Raw genomic sequence first — 20,208 nt, 5'->3', positions numbered from 1 at the left:
ATCACTCTTCACAGTGCTGGGAAGTCTTTTCCAAGAACTAATACAAGCTGAGCCTTCCTCTTGGATGAGACCTGACAGGACTGTAGCCCAAGGCAGTACAGCTGAAGAGTAAGATGTGTTTTCTAATGAGCAGCTTTGTAAGACATCAATATTTAAAAGTGGAGAAACAAATAAAATTACAATCAGGTTGACTCAGGGAGAAACGATGCCATTTTTCCAACAGAATGAGGCTTGCTTGTCCAGCAAGCTTTACAGTTCTTTAGCCAAAAAATCTGTTGTTTTTCTTATGATTGGGCTCATCTCGAAGAGCAAGAAAAAATTTTTCTTAATTTTTTTTACTTTTCTAGGTATATTTTGCAGTTTAGAAGTACAAAGTAGATATAGCTGCTCATTGCCTTAGAACAACTGATATTTTCCTTGAAGCAAATAAGCTGATGTGTTGTTCACACAGGTGAAGGCACGCAGGGAATGGCCAAATAACCCATAATCAAAATGCATACAGATTGCTGTTAGAGGTCAAGATTAAGTGATCAACCTTAGGTTGTTTGGTGACTTGGTTTCCAGAGAGACACAGCTGTCATTACTGGGATGAACCTAAACACATTTCCTCTTCTGCTTCCTATGGCTCAATGTTCAGAGCCTATCCCTTCCAGGTTTTAGGAGGACATCCTTCACTATTTACATAAAGACCATATAATAAGTATTGGATCTGCAATGCTGCTGCATTCCTGAAATCCCCAGCTGCTGCTGTAAAGTGACTTCTGCTATGCGTGTGTTTCCTTCAGAGCCCAACTGTTATTTATAAATGATAAACCTTGATGTTGTACACAGCTGAGAGGGCAGCAGGCTTTCTATTTCTCTGCAGCATTATCTATTATGCAGCATTCTGGGAAACGTAGCTTGGTTCAAGTAGGAGGAAGAGGAGCAGGCAGACAGGACCCTCCTTGCACCTATTCCTGGTGGGAGCCACTGACTGGATGTCTTCACTGATCCATTTTGCTCCTGCAGAGTTTTGAAAGAACTTCAGGAATAAAAACATCAGGAGGCAGATGTCTTCTGTGGCAACAACCAGTCGGACTGAGCCACCCTGCTGATTGCCCAAAGAGTAATGCTGGGTCTGGGCTTTCATGTGTCTCCTGTGCTCTATTTTACCTTCACACATCCTCATCTCTCTGGCTGCATTTGCCATTATTCGCCATTTCCCCAAACAACATTCTTGTCTTCTTCCAGGCATGGAAAAAGCATCTGCTGCTCTTGCTGAGAGCCTGACTTCTACTGAAGTACCACTCCCTGGCCCCCAGGGCTGTTGGCTGGGGATGTATTTTTGCTCATCAGCAATACCGTGGGTTCTTCTGCTCTCTTAGCCTTGAAGTTGATACCCAAGAGTATCTATTGAATGGCAGCTGCAAGATGCAGTCAAATTTCACCACAGAGCTTCCCGTTACTGCTCATGCAGTGTCCCACTGGTCAGACATCTGCTGTCGTGTTATCTCTGTAGATGCACATGTTCTGTGAAGCAGCATCCAGCAGGATTTAGCATCTTCCCTCCATATCAGTTCCATGTCGTGTCATTTACTTCGCTGCATCTGCCATTTTCTCTCTTCAAGTCTAGAGCTGCCCTGCCTGCTCCATGTTCTGCCTCTCCTGGGGCAGAAATTTGCAGTTCTCCCTCCTGTCTGACAACAACTCACACATGGATGTTACCACACTGCAGGTTGTGTTTTGGGCCCTGGTGTTTATTCCTGCAGGGATGTCTCTGTCTGGTCATGCAGAGAGACAGAACATCCTTCTGAAAGCAAAGTATCCGTCATTTCAGAAACAAAGTGGTGAGAAAAAAAGGAATTCAAAACCAACCTGTGCAAATATGCATGCAACGCAGTAACCCCGCATCATAATTAAAGCAGATGAAATTACTTTTCTATCAGAGGCACGCTCGTGGGCCCAGCCATTCTTTGTGTCCTGCTTTCCCACATATGTCCCTACAGAGTTAACTCAGTGTATTTGTACAGAAAGCATTCCCACAACAAGGCCAAAATATGTTTTTCATCAATCATTTTGTAGCTGCTTCAAGCTTGTCACACCAGAGTGTGTGTGGAACTGCTTGGGGGGGAGGAGGGAAGAAACAAAAAGAGAGGAAAAGAAAAACAGACAAACCAGAAATAAAAGCAAGAATTTGAATAGAAACCTGAGTTTTCTATCCCCGGGAATGGTCACATGATCTTTCTTTGTGTCCTGTAAGGTAGCAAGTGCGTGGTCTCCAATTAATAAATAATTGCAGTTCTAAGAAATGAGATTAGTACTCCCACAACGCTATTGAAAAGCAGAGCACACTGAGCCCTTCAAACCTATTTCCCGATGCACAGATCAACGTTTGCCCCTGGCACATGGCAAACCTGGAGGACAGGTCTCATCATGAAGAGCCCTATAAATGTAACAGCAGCCCAGAAGCAGAAATGTTCTGATTGCAGGAACGTGTCTGGGCTGACCCTTGTCGCTTCACAGACCAGATGTGTTGGAGAGAGCTCCACTGGGTAATCACAGCAGCGAGGATGGCCTTCTGCATCCTGCCTTCCAGCCGTAACCGGGCTGTAATATAGTTGCTTTTGCAGTGTAATTGCTTTCTCTGCAGGGCTTCTTCCTATTGATTCTGCTTGTGTGGATTTAAATTGTTTGCGGGTTGGAACTAGACTCAAGTTGGTCTCCATCTCTGCTTTTCTATGCTAGACAGCACACGTGACAGTTCTATCTAAGAGACTTTAATGATGTGTAGATAGCATCACTCCCTGGTCTGCGCGTGTGTATTTGATTTGAGGAGAGAGGCTGGATCAGATAAGTTCAGAACATCAATAAATACGTGTATTTTGTTTGGTGACACTTGTTCAATTTGAATCTTTTTTCCCAGGAAGCAGCTTGTGTTGTGTCATTTTTTCAGCATGCTGTGTAAATGCTCTGCATCTGCAAATGTGGAGGACGGTGCCATCCCATAGCAATGCCATCTGCTCGTTCACAAAGCGTTTTTTGCGTCGGTAAAAAATGTGAGGTGCTACTCATAATTAGGCAAATCGCATGCTGTGATCTGTGATTGATTTGATTTCTGTTGCTGGCTACCTCGCATATGTCTACATGTCCATGAGTATTTTCTGCATATCAGCATATGGCTGCAGATGAATCAGAGCCTCATGAATTCTTTTTCCCAGTCCAGACAGATGGAAGTGTATTCCACTCTTATTAACAGCAGCTGAATTTTGGTAACATCAGGGGCCTCTGTGAGGATTTTGCCTGTGTTCTGTGTTGTGTGTGCATACATAATTTGGCGTGGCCATCTATAATCTAATACCAGAAGTGATCCATGACCCAACACAAAGGAAAGTTTGATTTCAAAGGAATCACAGAATCGTTTGAGTTGGAAGGAACCACTAAAACCCATCTGTTCCAGCCCCCCTGCACTGAACAGAGACACCCACCGCTTCCCCAGGTGCTCAGAGCCCCTCCAGCCTGACCTTGGATGTCTGCAGGGATGGAGCACTCCCACCTCTCCGGGCAACCTGTGCCAGTGAATCGGGCTTTTGGAAAGTATTATCATTCCTTTCTTTGCAGTAACAATAGGTACTCCGAAAATGTATATATATATTCAGCTCAGTGACTGTCTGAGGTTCTGATGGTTTCTAGTTGTGCTATGGTCCAAGTAATGCTGATAGTAAGAGAAAATAAATCAGAAACCACTTGTTCTGTATAATTGTAATACTGCCTTTAAAAAGCATATATACATGGAGAGGTATGATTTACCCGTAGTTTTAAAAGATGTCTAAGGCAGGCAGCAGGCATACCAGAAAGGCCATAAAAATGAAAACACATGAACAGAGATCTGCACGCTTGTCTGGAGTAAAAGTTACGAGCGTTGTGGTAGCTATAGAGCTGGATGATTTAGAATATTTTAAATCTCAGCAGAGCTCTCTTCAGTTCTCTCCCTCTCTCCTATTGCCCAGTACATGCATACAGTGTATCAGCAGGAGATCTGTCACCACTGGAGTCTGACCATAGCTAGGACAGCCCGAGGCAGAAATAGGCTGTAAGTTAACACAGAGCCATAGTCGTGCTGCTACCATACCTCCTGTGTGCAGGATTGGGTTGGTATGAACTCCCTCTTGATCTGATACAAGCAGCCGCTGTGGTTAGGTCTCTCTGTAGAAAGATATAAATAAATTGCAGTAATGAATGCCCAGCTAATTTCCAGTGCTGATTAATGTGCTGCTATCCTGTTTCAGAGCATTACAATTGCTCTCATCCTGCTTAGTGTGAATGAGGGAGAGCTGCTTCCCTGCAATGCAGTTAACCCTCTGAGCACCTTTGATCCCCTCCAATATAACATAAAATGCTTGAAGCATTTTCGGAATTGTTTGGTCACTGTATAATCTGTTCTGTTCTCTTCGGCTGTTGTATGGGGCTGGAGGACTTCTGCAGTGTATCCAATTCTTTCAGCTCCCAGCCCAGGCAGGCAGTGCTCAGCTAAGACCTTGCCAATGCACAAAGTTTTGTAGAAGTGCAGCAGCCTTCAGATGTTACAAATCCAGATTTCCCACCCCTATGGACACGGAAGAGAATTCCAATGCTCACAGATGAATTTTATTTTTATGCGTATGGCTGTCTGTTGTCATCATGTCTTCATTTTTCTCTATATTATGAGCCAGCAAAGTAAAAAAAAAAAAAAAAAAAGGATGACAAAGAAGTTGATGCAGATGTAATCCCTGAGGGATCTTTTTGGTGTTGTTTTTAATGTCAGCATACATGGTTCAATGTAGTTTTCAGATGACTTTCAGTTGCACAGCAGCTGATTAAGCATCTTGAGGAAGAAGCCATGCAGTCTAAGCACTGTTGTTGCATGAGATTGTTAAAGGATTTCTTCTAAAGAGAGGAACCCCTGGACTGCCAAAAATAAATCACTTTGAAGGATGTAAAACCCTTTGGGTAGCCATCCAAAAGCAGAATCTAGTCGTTTAGATCTCACATCACAGACCTTCTTTGCACTTTAAAAGAAGAGTCAGAGATGTAATTGCTTTAATGCAGCAGTGGGAAATTTATCTTTTGTTCCTTTTGTCATTAAAACAAACTTCAAGAAGTGCCATAAAAGAGGGGGCTTTGTAGTACTGGACATAAAACTCTAACATGTGTAGTACATGTGCTGTTAAAATGTGTCACATTGGGTGGGAACACAGTGTTTTTACTTAACTTTTCTGAGCTTCACAGTATATCTTTCTGCAAACATGACCGTACTTTGTTTGCATAGCAGGGACTTGAGTACTTTGCTTTAAGCATTTGAATACTTAAAAAAATATCAGAGGTTAGAATACAGCATGTTGAGTCAGCCCATGACTTTCTGGATCTCTGTCCCTGAGTGCCAGCTGCAGGTCAAGGCTGTGTCAGCTCTGTCACTGATCCAGGCTACATGACTTGGGTGTGTGACACTTGCAGAAAGAGTTTATTTCTAGGAACAAGAGGGTACAGACCACATTTTGTTACCTCTGCACTGAACCCATTGCCTCCTTCCTTAAAGGAATTGTCTTTAGAAAGAAATATAACACGTACAGGGGCATTTTGTAGCTTTCGTTTTAATCTGTTTGTTATCAATTCCATCCACAGTTTGCTTTCATTCTGTTATGAAAAGCTTACACTGTCAAATCAGAAGTTTTACTAAAAGAAGGGATTTAGTTACATGAACATTTTACTCAGCCATTTGAAGGACAAAGTCAAGATCAGCAGAGACTTGATGATTAAACAACAAAAAGTATGTTCAAATAATATTAAAGGATGTTTTCAATCTAGCACCTGGGGATTTAGCTACGTGACTTAAATTTTTGCTCCAGAAGGCTCCTGGACAAATCCTGTTCTTATTGTGAGGAGCTCTATCAGAAGGAGAAGGAGGATCTGTTGGTTTTCTTTTGTATGGCAACTTAAATAGAAACAGTGGTGGCTGATTTGCAATTTGGCATGAAGTGCAGGGTCTCAGTTGATGCGGATGAAAGCTGGGCTGCTGCTAAGTGGAACCTTAGGGTCCTGCTGGATACTCCCAAGTCTGTCTTCTTGTCTTGGTTGACACAGCCAAAGGCAGATGCTGCCTAGTGCTCTGTTTTTCAGGTGTGCAATGTCTGTACGATGTTCTGGTGAGGTTTGCTGTGATACATGGAGGTGCCAGTTCTTGCTCAGCAGCATCTCTTGGGAATTCGGGAAGTTTCTTTACCTCATTGTTTCCTCACCCCTCCATTTTTTGAGGTCCACCTGAGCTTTTCAAGGCATGCTCCAAAGCAGGACTCGGGGAATGCAGTGCATGTTTGGGATCAGGTCCATGAGTGCTTTGTTTGATCTGTGCTCGTAGAGTGTTCTGGGCACCTTGTGGTTAGGAAGCTGCATTTAGTGGCCTGCAGTGAGAGTTTCAATGGTGTTTTCCTCTATTAGATGTGCAGTCATACTGGAACACACAAAAGTGGATCAGTGATGCTAATTTAATCTTGTCTGTGTCAACAGTCATCTGGGAATTGAGATTTGAAATGAACCAAAAACTGGAGATTTCTAGCAGGAACAAGCTGCCCTGGGAAGTGGTGGGGTCTCTGTAACTGGAGGTTCTCAGGAAACATGGAGATGTGGCACTGAGGGACACAATTAGTGGACGTGGTAGGGATGGGTCAGCAATTGGACTACATGGTCTTAGTGGTCTTTTCCAACCTGAGCGATGCGGTGATTTTATGATTCTTTGCTGCTTTCTGTCCAGTAACAAAGCAAGTAGAGCCAAAGCAGAGGGCAAGGTAGACTTATACTATCTGCCAGCAAATGTGTCCTTATCTGATTGAAGATAAGTTCTGGGTGAAGCTGTTTATCTTTTTGTGTGCTCATCCCAGACAAGCTACAAGTTATATCTCGGTTACTCCAATCCATTTCTTCTATTCCAGTCTTCACAAGGAATTGCTGTCAGGATTTCCCAATGATCTTTTAAGAGAAGAGATTAAGCATTATACAAATATTTGTTGAGTGTCTTAAAATAACAAGGCTCTTGGGGGGAAATTTAATGTCTGCAGCACCACTGTATGACACTGATTTGGTCAGTTTGGATGCGCTGTTTGGAAGCAGATTAAATCACTGCTCATCCAAGGTTTTGTGCAGGAGAGATGTTTGCAAGTAGTTTAACTCAGTGCCTACAAGAAGAAGCTGCATCAGCATCAATGGGTTTTTTTCCTCCTCAGGACTCAACCCCCTCTCCTTGTTTGAGGCTCTGTGTTGTCCCTACCCAAGGAAACACAATCCAGAGGGGTATGTATCACTGCTGTTAGCTCTGTTAGTACTGTTATTACATGTAGCAGTAATAGTAGGGCTATTTGGACATCATAAAAGGAATGCATCTGCTATACCCACTGCAAATACATTATCAGCAGCTTTTTAAAACAGTACTCAAGGGTCCAGAGAAGTGGAGGGGCTGTTTGTGGCTCTCAGCAGCTGCTTCTGCTCTCATTGCAGGCTGCCTGGTTGGTCTCCAGAAAAGGAGGTTTTGCCCTCTGACAGTGCAACTACATAGAGAGCAGAAAGGTTCTTCTGTACGTCATTGAGAAAATGGAGCTCTGAATGGCATCTCCAGACTGTTCCTCTCCAACTTGGATGAAGCTTTAATATTTTATTTTTTCTCATTACGTTTTTCAAGCCAGCGGGAAATTCAACATTTTCATTATTTCCACAAGCTTTATGTGCAATTACTGTGCAGGCTCTTTGAATCCATAAGATCAAATCAAAGCTATTGCTTTTAACCACCCAAGATAGAAGGACATTGATTGTGATGCATTATTTTTAAATTGCCTGTTAAAATTTAAAAAGATTTCCGCATATTTTGAATAATTCCCTAAAACATCTGTTATTGAATTTCCTTAAAGACTGCACTAGCTGGGATTGCTTCAGCTGCAAATGAGGGTTGCCAAAGTGCTTTTTTTTCCTTTTGGTCTCTGATCTGTGCAATTTTAGCATCTCTTCCAGAAATGAGCCAAAGAAAAACACCCAATGAGCTGTTAGGGCTTGTTTGCCATGTGTTTAGCCTAGCAATCAGTTGATACCCTTTGCAGTCTTCTGTGTTTTACAGAATACCTCCCTGCTTAGTGGGTAAGCAAGCTACACTGTTTTGACATCTTTTTTGAACTGTTCAAATCCTTCATTCAGCAGTGTATGCTCAACATTTTAATCTGTGTAATAGGTGTGGCTGCTTCTTTTCTGTATACAAACATCTGTGTTATGATTGAGTCTGCTATTGAAGAAGTGTTGATGTAATAGGCAGAATGATGAGTGTTTGCTATGTAAGATTTCCTGCAAAGGTAAACAATAGGTTTGTGGTGGGCTGGAAATGGAGAAATAGTCCTCAAAGGATCCCAGACTTACCTGTGCCCAGAAATTATGGAAGATGGTTAGTGGGCATGGGTAATGGGTTGATGGTTGGACTTAATGATCTTAGTGGTCTTTTCCAAGCTTAATGAATGTATGGTTCTGTGAATGGAATGGTGACCCAGTGCAGGGTCAGCATCTTGCAAGGAGAATGCTTGAAACGTGTCAGAAGCAAATAACAAAACCTGAAGAAAGAAAATAATGTATCTTATTCCCATCAATGTCTGTAGCTCTGTTTCTCCAGCAGAATGATCCAAGTGAGCACTGAAAGAACCTGCAGTGTAAAAAGGTGTCAGAAAGGAGTGGCTGCTAATTCAATTTGCGAGTTGCACAGGCAGTTAAATGAGAGACTGTGGTTCAGTGCAGTGCCACAGGATGACTCGAACATGAGCTATTGCTCTGCTAACTCTACAGCAGTGAAGTTCATAGATGGCCATTGTAAGGAGATTAAAGTTTCAACGACCAAATCCAAGTATGAAGAGCATGTTAATCCCAGCACCTGGACTGGGAGCAGTGTTTAAGAGAGGGGCAGGGAAACCTCAGCATAGTATTTGTGATAGAAGTGAAGAGCAAATGACAGAAAAAGAGATTTCTCAGTACATCAGATAGCATGCAGGCAGGGAAATATGTGGGATTGTTGTGTGATCTGAAATACTAGATTTATTTTATCAAAAATATGCTTTCCTGAAGAATTGAGTGGAACCACTTTTAGATAAACTGATAGACAAACAGAAGAAGATTCTTTTTTCTATTTTTATAAACTCAAAAGAGCATTACATTCAGTTTTCAGTTCATTTCAGTTTTCTTTGCATCGTGTCCAAGAGTAATATATGTGTGATTTCTTTGATATTATTTATCTAGAAAGATTCTGACCTGGATTATTGCCCACTATACTTCAGAAATGTGGTATATCTTGTGTATGTGGTTTGTACTTAGATATGTGGTATGTACTTGGCTGTAGTGTTATAATTACAGTCATGGCTATTTGTTGCATGCTCATAGTCTAACTTTAGGTCTGTAAAGTCTGTGATTTCAACACACATACCGAGCACACCCCAAAAAGTCAGAATGTGGTTTTGTTGGTCCTTTACAGGGTAAAGGACAGAGGGCCATGGGGTAGTGAGCATGGTGGTGTTGGGTTGACAGTTGGACTAGATGGTCTTAGCAGTCTTTTCCCACCTTAATGATTTTATGATTCTATGATGCCTTATTGATCTAGATTTCCATTTGCTGAAGTGCACCAGAATGCTTAACTTCATGCCACGATAACATGAAATTCTAAGAGAATTGAAAGGTTTCCCTTTTTCAGTTATGATTTCTAACCACTTTAAGAATGAATTAATGCTTTAGTCTATTAATTTTTGTGTGTGTGATTGAGGGAAGCTGGCATCATTACTAAGCTTGCAGTTGGAAAATTTTTAAGAGTTCAGTACGTAAAATATGTCATGTTGTTACCTTTGTAAACAGAAGATGATGGACACTAAATCTTCAGAATTTTCAGCAAAAGGAAATGTTTTCTTTTTTTTTTCCATCTATTTTCATTTCTTAATGGAAGAAGAATTATGGAAATGAGAGCAGGCATTGCATTAAGTACTTGAAATGGGCCTTCTCTGCAGACCAATAAAAACATAACTCTTCCATTAGAGAAATTTCGTTTTTTCAAAAGCTGCACGAATCTGAGCTCTGAAACAGTGAATGAGGTGACTGTGCTGGGATGAACATTTCAGGTTCTGGTTATGTATTTTAAGTCTTCCTTAGATGGATACCAGCTCTTAGCTCAGCTTGTAAGCCTTCTTTGGGGCAGCCTTTTTTCTGCTACACTTGGTTTATATTGCACTGCTTCTGTAGTGAATCTGTTGTTATGCAGATCAGTAGCAGAGTTTTAAAGTTAACCAGTCCTGGGATTTGAATGATTTTTCCTACCGTAATTTGGCCTAGGAGGTTTCCTGGCCTTTTCAAAACACTTTATCTACTTGCTTAACTCCATAAAAAAGTCAAATGGTGCAAGTCAAAAACGCGACCTTTCTGTGCTACAGAAGTGTTTGTAATGATTACAGTCCCGTCTGTGACTCCAGATTATGTATGTTGTAGCTGTCTGTCTTTAAAATATCTTTCATCTCTACACGTAAAATGAAAACGTAGCAGTAAACTGCTGTTTCTGGTGGTGTTCAAATTAGGTTCTGTGGTCAGGGCTGCAGAGAATTAAGGTGAGAGGAAGCAGGTCTTCAAGTGAAGCCATCTTTTTTAACTCTGCCATTAACCATATAATAGTCATCAACATTAATTCCCAGGTGCTTGGTAGAAGAACCCAAAGTGAATTAAAAAAAAGAGCAAAATCTTTAGCAGTCATTGCTAGCTGTATTTGTCCCTGCTCATTGCAGGGGAGTTGGACCAGATGACCTTGATGAAATTGTCATGAGTATTTGTGCACATGTAGCATTGTTTGGGGTGAGTTTTATAGCTTCATTTACTGCTGCAGGGAACTCTTTGCCCAGCAACTGAAGCTCTGGTGCATGATTCCAAAGAGTTCATCCCTGTGCTCCTATTAAGCTTCATATGCAAATAGCCTGCTTCTTTTGCTGTGATTTAGAAAACATCTATACAAATATTAATTATATACTTATAAATTTGAGAAGCAAGGAGAACGTGCCTGACCTACACACCCTGTCCTCAGTGTTCATTCTTAATGGAAAGATTTTTTGAATCTCTGGGAAGAAAGCACAGTGTAAGAAGTGCACAGGCATAGAATTTTCCTCTCCTTGCTGTTTTTCTTGCTGTTGCACCCCCTCTACTAATCCTCTGGCTTAGCTGATTAATGAGTTTATTCAGCTGCTTGCTTTAGACATTAGAAAGAACTGCTGGCAGTGAATTTCTACCTCACACATTAGACTTGTGGCTGATTTAGGTTGGACTCACCCCATGTTAGTGCCCTAGGTGGCTAATAGCCCTTGAAAATCCAGCCGTGAGGACTGGGGCTGCCTGGAGGAAACACAGATTCCCAGGTGTCTTGGATGTGTTTGCACACAGAAGGAGCCAGATGGTTTTCACTGTGGGTTTCCTTTGGCTTCACTCTGTGGGAGAAATACCCGAGTCGGATGGTGCCAGGTAGCTGTATGACTCCAGTTAACAGCTGCTCTAGCTCCTTTCCCAGAGGTGCATTTAAAGCATAAATGTGAAAAGTAGGCAGAAATCGGTGTGGTCAAGTGAGGAGTGGGATAGGCTTCATGTCTTGTTGCATTTAGTGGGCACACAGGGGATGAGTTGATGTTTGATGAGATGATCTTAGTGATCTTTTCCAGCCTTAATGTTTCTATGATTCTATCTCCAGACCTGATGGGATGGGTCTGGTGTGAAGCATCCCAGTCTGCATGGTTGTGGTTCTAATTGCTGGATGGCTCATAAACTGCTCTGGGACCGAAAGCACTTTGTGCATGTTAGCAAGGTTTTCTCATTCAGAGCTCTCTGGGCACAAAAACACATGTCCATGCATGTACATAGTGTTGGAGTCATCTGAGGCTATGTGCAATATTGCAGGTTTGACTGAAATGCACTGCTGTAATCAGCCTCCCAAAATACCACAAACTTCAGATCAGATCCAGCATCACCTGCTGAATCTTAAGATAGAAAGCTGGGGGCACATACTGGCAGTAAAGCTGATTATCCCTAAAACACGGGTAGTCTTTGGGATGTTTTCTTAGCCAGACAGAAGTGTGGACTGTGGCTTTATCTTGGACAATAAACAGAAGCATGGAGAAGCAGGGAGATTTGTGCTTAGGGACATGGGTTAGTGAGCAATATTGGTGGGTGGACAGTTGGACTAGAGTGTCTTAGAGGTCTTTTACCTTAATGATTCCATGATCAGGAACGAACGCAAATATAAGGAGTCTCAGAAAACTCCCCTTGCACCAGTATGCTTATGTGCAGTGTGGAAAGCAGTGGGAAAGGAAATTTGCCTGTCTCTGGGCACTCTTGGCTGCCACATTTGGATAAGTTCATTTCTATTCTGGGTTACATCAGTACTGTGCAATGATGAGACAGGCACAGACCGACACAAGGGCACAAGCAGCTGAACCTGCACCTCACCCCATCCCTAGCCATGCAGCTGTCCCCATCTCACGTGCTTGTTCTTGTGGTCTTGTTCCAGGGCAACCCACTATACTTCCAGTCTGCCAGAAACGTTACAGTGAACATCCTCAATGAGAAGACAAAAGTCCTCACTCGCCTTGTAACAGGTAAGGAGGGGGAAAGGCTGCATGGAGTTGTTACAGAGAGATGAAAGCAGGTGTGTTGTGGGATGCTGCACTGGCTTCACACAGCTCGCCTGAGGGGAGCCCAGGTGTCTTAGTGAAGAACAAATGGAAACTTTGTTCTGCTTTGTAGAAACAAAGGTAGGGACATGAAAGCAGTGCTGGAGAGAGGCAGCTGGCTGGTGCTGTCTGATAACGAAGCAGACCATCGTTTTCATTTGAAAGCCAATCCAGAGACAGAAAGGTTAGCTGTACAACTCCGGGGTCAAGAAGAACATATGCAGGCTGACATCTCTGTCCTAGCAGGCGCAGGATTTTCCTGAGACTCTTTTAGCTTACCTAAGATGTTGGGAACGCTGCTGATTGACTGTGGCTGGGTTTGGACTCTGGGCAATTTATTGCTTTTTATGCCTCTTTCAGATGAAGAACACTGATTCTCCCAAGCATTAGAGTATGTGATGGATAAATGGGTGTTTCATAAGTCCCCAGTGCACAGCTGCCTTTGAATGGATGCATGTGTAATTTGGGTTGAAAGAGCTTAAAATACTAATATGTATATATGATATAGGATAGATATTTATTTACTGAGATTTATCTAGGGACTGGGAGAAGCACTGCAGTGTGGCAAAGCCAGTAATCCATATGCATGCTGTTTCTGCATGAGGCTGAGTTGCTTGGTTTGCTTAAATAACAGTTTGGCTTCTAGTCACAGTATTAAATAATTAAATATGCCACTTCAGAAAGCAGTGGTTTAAGTGTCATGCATGAAAATTGCCTGGAGGAATGGAATGAATTCAACCCCAAACTCACAGATTCTCACGTTCAGAACTTGTTTCGTTTGTTGGTTCTGCACATACTTACAAGAGGGAGTGTGGTTCCCCTAAGCACCTCCTTTTCAGGAGAATTTGGAAGGACACAGTCAGTGTGATGTGCCTGTTGTGATGTCCTGGTCACTGAGAGCATTTCTTGGAACAGCTTGGAACAGCTTTGGTTCACAAGTGGAGGGAAGATGTGATCCCACATAGCATGTGCTGCATTGATGAATATGGAAGCAATTAATTAGTGAGATATAAATCAAATTTAAAACTCAAAAGTATTTTATTTTCTCAGGATGGCTTCAAGTGTTTCTGCAGAAGCAGATATACAAGGGTCTCACTTTTCTGTAGTCCAAATGGTGCATATGAGTCTGTGTGCTGTGATGCTAATACGGGCAAATACTGGGTACAGGTGGGGTTAGAAACTGCCTTTAAGAAAGTACTCACTTTGGAGAAATGAGACTCAGCAGGAAGGAGGCAGGAGTAAAGCTAAGTCCAGTCACTTTCTTGCACAGTAACATGTGGCTGGGAGGCTGGGATTTGTTCTGGGCTGTGTGGGGCTTTAAGATGGCAATTTGTGTGAAGCTTAGCTGAGATCAGGTAACAGAGGGTCTGTTCTTTGTAGTGTTTGAGCCACAGATCTGCACAGAATTGCTGTTTGGGCAGCTGATGTTTATCAGGTTCCACAACAGCACACTTTGCCTAGAGGCTCTCAGCACTGCACTGTGCAGCAGCCTGCAGGAGAAGCAGTGAAATTAAAATAAGAGCTCAGAAGGAAAGTTTTACTCATCTAAAAACTTTCTGAGATGCGGGACACCATGCTGTTCATTTCAGCCTAGGCATGGCTCAGTTCCTTTCCCTTCATGGCTCATTCTTCTGCTGGACCAGGAGGGCAACGGTCCCAGGGTTGACTATCCTGGGGAGGTGGGACTAAGCTTAAACTGCAGGTTTAAAGCAAAGCTCTGTTGTAGTCTTGCTTCTGGCTGTTTCTTTGTGTTTTGTGTTGTGCTTGGTTTTTTTTTTCATTGGACTCTGCATGACAGCAGTATCGTATTTAGCAGGCACAAAAGCAAGAATCTGTTACAGTGCAGCACCAATCCAAGCAAGGTGAACCACTGCTCTCCAAGTGTAGCTGTGTGCAATCACTGTTATTTGTGATTCTGTCTTTTGATAGAAATTTACCAGTTACGCCAAGCTTAATGGCAATTTAAGGACATACATAAGCATTAAACAACATCATAAGTAGAAATAGTTGAGGGTTATTTGGGTGCCCTTTCCTATGGAGTGGTCACCCTCTGTAAAGCACAGGCATTGCTGTTTGTTGCATCAAATGCAGGTTGTGTCTGCAGAGCTATTAGAGTCATCTCAGCAAATGGAGTTGTTAAATGTATGGAGACTGCTATGTGGTTTTCTTCCACTTTCACTCAAAGCTTATACTAAGTCTCTTCTCTCTAGGTCCCCAAGCAGTGGAAGCACACAGCCAAAAATTTGAGGTGAAAACCCTCTCTGGAAAATTGCTGTTTTCTGCGGATGACAACGAAGTGGTAGTCGGAGCAGAGAGATTGAGAGTTTTAGGTAAGAGTTTACTCACTACACCACTTTTTTAATATATACCTCTTCAAATTTTGGAATAGTTTTGCCTGTCTTTCCTTCACACTTGTGGAAGGCTTCTATTGGATACAAGCGGTTCACTGTCTTTACTGCTTTGAATCTTTCCCAGACACATAATGGTCAGGAGTTCCTATCTGAGGAGTTTCTTAACTTGCACAATATGTTATTTCCCCTTTTGGAACCACTAAAACAACCTTAAGACCAGCTTTGGAAAGTAGATGACTTTATCTCTTGGGTCTGGGACAGTGTGGGTTCACTGTACCAATGCTTCCATGGCTGCAACCAATCTCGCTGTGAAGAGGGGATGTTTTGTATTTTTAATCTCCTGCTCATCAGCAGCTTCTCCTTCATCCTAAAGCAAACACTGAGGAGGAGACCTGCAGCAGAAAAGTCAATATGAATTAAGATCCTGTATGCATTCTCTGAATACTTTGCTGGCCTTTATATTGCTTAAGTTTTTCTTAGCCATGTTGTTCATCTCTGAGCCATCTCCAGCTATGCTCAGGGATATGCTTAAATGTCCCCTGCATGGGAGGAGAAACCTGTGCTATCAGTGCTACAGCCTCCTTACTTCTCTTGTAAGTTCCTGAAAACAGAAGGATCAATGAAGGAGCTTAGAATGACATGTGGTATTTTTAATTATTGTTATTTACTCCGTATTAGATGGTGTATTGTTAGTTAATCAGAGAATCATTTGAGTTGGGATGGCCCTTTGAGGATCACCTAGTCCAATTCCCCTGCACTGAACCCTACGTATATAGAAAGGAGCTTAAAATGAGGCAGAGTCTGGGCATCATGAATGAGATTTCATATCCAACCTTTATTTTTTCGCTGTTTGGTGTTGCGCTGTTCCAGATGGTTTCCTGTTTCTAGAAGGGGCAGCTGTAGCTCTTTCAAATTGCAAGTCACTGTTGGTACACAGTGGGCCGATTTAGTCATTAGGTGTACCTGAGTTAGCTGAGCTTTGTGGGATAAAGGTTGAAAAAAATGGCATCTTTTTCAGGAGAAAACTTTCCGAATCCATGCGGTGTTTCAGAGCTGGGGAGTGTTTGTCACAATCCACGGGTACCACAAATCCCCTGCACACAGCGCCCTTCTGAGCTCCCAAATCATGCAGTCTTTGTGCAGGGCAGATGAATTCAAAGAGCAGCGATCTTAAATGAGAAAGATTTATGTCACTGATTCTTTGAAAAAATACAGAAACTTTTGTTTACAAGTCACAAGTACCCCTTTCCAGATTACGTACTTGTAAAAACATTGCTTTTATTTGCTTTCTGCTCTGGAGAAACCAGCAATTATTTTTGATAGTTATTTTGAGTTCCTGCCTTGTTTTAGTCTCCAGAATAAACAGCATCAGAAGTGTTACTAACCGCTGTAGTGCACTTTCATTTTTATTATTTTCAACTGTGTTTCTCAGGGTTTATTTGGCATTGCAGAGCAATCAGAAAAGAAAAAGTGGAACGCTATCACAGATGATGTTACATGGCAAATATTTCAATGACCTTGAGCTGAAATGCTTTCAGAGTTCATGGTTGGCTTTGTTTTTCTCCAGCTTTGCTTCCCCAATCTAATTATATCTCCAAAAGTGGTTGCCATGGCTGTTTGCCATGCTGGGAAGTGTTATACCATATGTTCATATTTCTTCCAGTGCTTTTGTCTGCACTTGAGGCTAGTCCAACTTGTAGTACACAGACAAATTCCTTTGATCGTTTCTCTGGTGTTTGGGATCTCAGGTGCTGCTCAGTACGTGTCTGCTGACACCTATCTACACTATGTAAATAATCTCGTCTTGTTCTTGTTATGGCTGAACACGTACTTGTTACAGAGGGAAGCGTGTGTCTGCAATCTGGCATGAAAGTCATCTTGCAGAGGTTAGAGCATCAGTTATTGGACCTGTGGCTAGCTTTTAATCTTGTTAACAATAATTACTGTTTTCTTTGTGTGCTCTTCAAAGTGGATTCTGAAAGTTTGTTCTACAAAGTAATGCTGAAGCATTACATGACAGAAGAGGAGCTTTGTTTTTTTGAAATGGACTCTGCACTGAGTAGCTAAAGGGTTTTTCATCATTAGCAAGGCATTGAAAAAGGGAAGAATATACAGCATTATGAATAACAAGCAGATACAAGTAGAACATATGTTGCATTTGATGAGGCTTCAAAACTTGCACTATGTGGATGCAAATAACCAAATGAAAGTGCCTCTTATTTCTGGTTGGGTTTTGTTGTTTGTTGTTGTTGTTTGGTTTTTTGGGGAGAGGGTCAGGCAGGAAGGTGTTATTTCTGATTTTTAACCATTAAACAGTACAGAAAGACAGAGCTGATTCTCTTTGTATGCGTGATGCAGGTGGGACTACTTCAGTGATTGTTCTTGGTTTAGTGGATCCCTTCAAATTTGCCATCATAGGTGAGACTGGAAGATAACGGGAACTTCTGTTTGAGGACAGGGACATCTCTGAGCCCTACAGCCATGGTCAGCTCTGATGACATCTGCACGAGCTCCTCCAGAACCAGCACAAGTTCCCGTTGCCCTGCTCAAAGCCCAGCAGCTGCCTTGGCCCAGCTGAACTCAGAAGGAGCTCATGATTGCCTGCAAAAAGTCATGTGGAAACTGAATCTTCTTCCAAATCTGGCCTGCCCTTTTTCTTCTAAGCTCATCCATCGGTGCATGCGATTGCCCAGCTGTCACCTCAGCTCTTGTCAGGAGAGAGGATGGCAACGCATCATCGCTGTAAAAGCACCACCTGCTTTTCCAGTCCTCCATCCTGCAGAATTTGAGCACGTCATCATTTTTAAATGATACTACAATAGAACTCAGAGCAGCCCTCATCCGCCTGAACCACAACTCTTTGTTTGCTCTTGCACTGTTGAGATCTTGAAGGCAGATTCTGCTGCCACTCTTCCCCTGGGACAGCCCTGGTGGTGCCTGCTTTGGCAAGGAACAAGTAGACACAAACTCATGCCTTAGTCAGTATCCCCTGCGGGCTCATAAACCCATACGGTCTGCATTATGGGAGGTGAATGAGCTGCTTCTAATTGAATTTCTATGTGGTTTGTCATACAGAGATTCCCCTTCCCAGCTCCCCCCCCATAAGAATTGAAACATGTTCAAATGGATTGAAAAATGGTTCAGAAGAAATACTCCTTTAACCAAAGAGCATTAAAATTAACTTTAATATTTATTAATTACTAATTTAATTTAATAAGCATGTTGAATATTACTGCATTTATAAACAAAGAACAATCATAAAGCATTATTCTGACTGTTAATTAGCTCTATTTATTCTCCAGATTAGTTTTTAAATATGCCCTCTAGATGCCACTTGATACTAATTAACAGGGTTACATTATTATCTCTATACAAAAGCATTTTTAATTAAATCTAAAGCAATTTAAATTAGCACGAGTTTTTACAGAAATTAAAATCTGGTCAGATGCTTAATTTAGCCTTATGAGACAACATCTGATGGCATGCCAGTGTCGGTTCTCCCAAGGGCCATGACATCTTTTTTGGAGATTATTTCTTGAAGTTTGTTTTCAGGGAAACTTGCCAGTATGCTCTGGTGTTTAATATTTATGATGGATTTATAAACCTTTTTTTTTCTTCTTTTTTTGGCTAAGCTTCGTAGGGAATCCACATGCATTGCAATGAGCTGAGCTAAAAACAGCAAAGATGCCTTCCTGCAGGCTGCCTTGTTACACATCGACCACACTTTTTAACCATTCTTAAGATTATCTTTCTTCCTTACGATAAGGGTAGGAGCAATGACAAAACCACAAGATCCTTTACCTCCAACAGATGAAGGCATGGATTGCTCCCCCAATGATTCCCATGCTGGGTGCTCGGTAAATGTGATTCTCACTATATTTTTTTCTTGTAAAATCATGCAGTAATAACAGTTTTGTCATGTGGAAAACCCTAACTTGAGTGGGGTACCTTTCGTCCCCCAGTGTAAGGACTGCAGGAGCTCTTCCACAGATATGTGACCCACCCGCCCCACACACTGCAGTCCTCTGCATACCATGGCTGCATACAAGATGCCCTTGGTCTTGGAACCATAGACCTTGCCAACACCTTTCATGCCCTCCCTTCCAGTAACCAACCGGTAGCTGCACCTTTTAGTGCTGAGTTTTAGTACTCAAGGAAGGATTTTTTTAAAAAGCATTTGCAGCACTTTTGCTTTAAATGGGAGTAAAACAGCACTTAATATGAGTGTGGTGAACTGATTTGTCTGTGCAAACTTGCCCAGCTGTCTCAAAAGCTTCACATACGCAAACATCTATAGAAAGCCTTGAATTAGCTTGAAGGGAGGAAAAGAGAAATCCTGCAGAACTGCTGTTCCAATACCAGCCTGGTTAGAGAACTCTGTTCACATTTCCTCAATATTACAATTTTTGTAGCTTTGTGGCACATTCTTTCTAGCTTATGTTTGCTGCAATATTTACAGCAGAGTAACTCTAACGAGTTCAAGAGTAGTTCTATTTCATGAAAATAATCTGCAAAGCCATTTGACTGGTTCCAGTCATTTTAGAGCGTGGTGTAAGCTAGAAATATAACAACTTCCTGGAATTACCACCCATTTTTGCTGCCTGCACCCTTCTTCCAAAGCGATTATTTATGGGTCAGAACATGCACAGTTGCCCTTTACAGCAGCCATTATGATTTCAAAATGGTATTTTGCTGATTTGTTTATGGCAGACTGAGTAACTGTTGTAGCCAAGTGTTGAAATCAGAGCAGAGCCAAAGAGGAAACAGGGCTTTCTGGCCTCAGCAGCGCGTCTGCTGCAACTCCGTGCCTGGAGATAGATGGCAAGCTTCAATCTTTGTGTCTGGATTTTGTACATTTTCCTGAAAAAACGTATCCTTTCCGTAGGTCTGTAGGTAGTTTCTTCGAGGAAGAAATGTTGCTACAATACTCATTTCTAGCAGATATAAATATTTTTTTACGGCAATCTTTTTCCTGTGCAAAAGCAGCTGAGAGGTTGCATCTTGCAGCCGACTCCATGAGGGCTCGGTGCAGCCGAAGCACGGCTGCGGCTCCGTGCTGTGCTTCTGAAAGCAAACATTGGACCATCAGTGTTGTGTCAGAAGCCTTTCCCAGTTCCTCCAGTTGCAAATGAGCTCCTGCT

General features: G+C 42.1%; 1 protein-coding gene across 10 annotated transcripts in view; it reads left to right on the top strand.

Moving 5' to 3' along the window:
• The window catches only part of SGCD (sarcoglycan delta), a 317,210-nt gene that overhangs the window by 249,679 nt on the left and 47,323 nt on the right, over positions 1-20,208 (top strand). For all 10 annotated transcript variants that reach the window (XM_090151014.1, XM_090151008.1, XM_090151009.1 and 7 more), the window contains 2 exons: positions 12,554-12,641; positions 14,927-15,046. In XM_090151014.1, the coding sequence (XP_090007140.1) occupies positions 12,554-12,641; positions 14,927-15,046 (208 nt within the window). The remainder of the gene's footprint in view (positions 1-12,553; positions 12,642-14,926; positions 15,047-20,208) is intronic.

The sequence above is a fragment of the Phasianus colchicus genome, chromosome 15 (genome assembly GCF_987193195.1).
Source record: "Phasianus colchicus chromosome 15, bPhaCol1.hap1.1, whole genome shotgun sequence".
NCBI classification, from domain to species: Eukaryota; Metazoa; Chordata; class Aves; order Galliformes; family Phasianidae; genus Phasianus; species Phasianus colchicus.
Note: the sequence above shows the minus strand (reverse complement) of the source record. Positions and strands in the feature narration are given on the sequence as shown.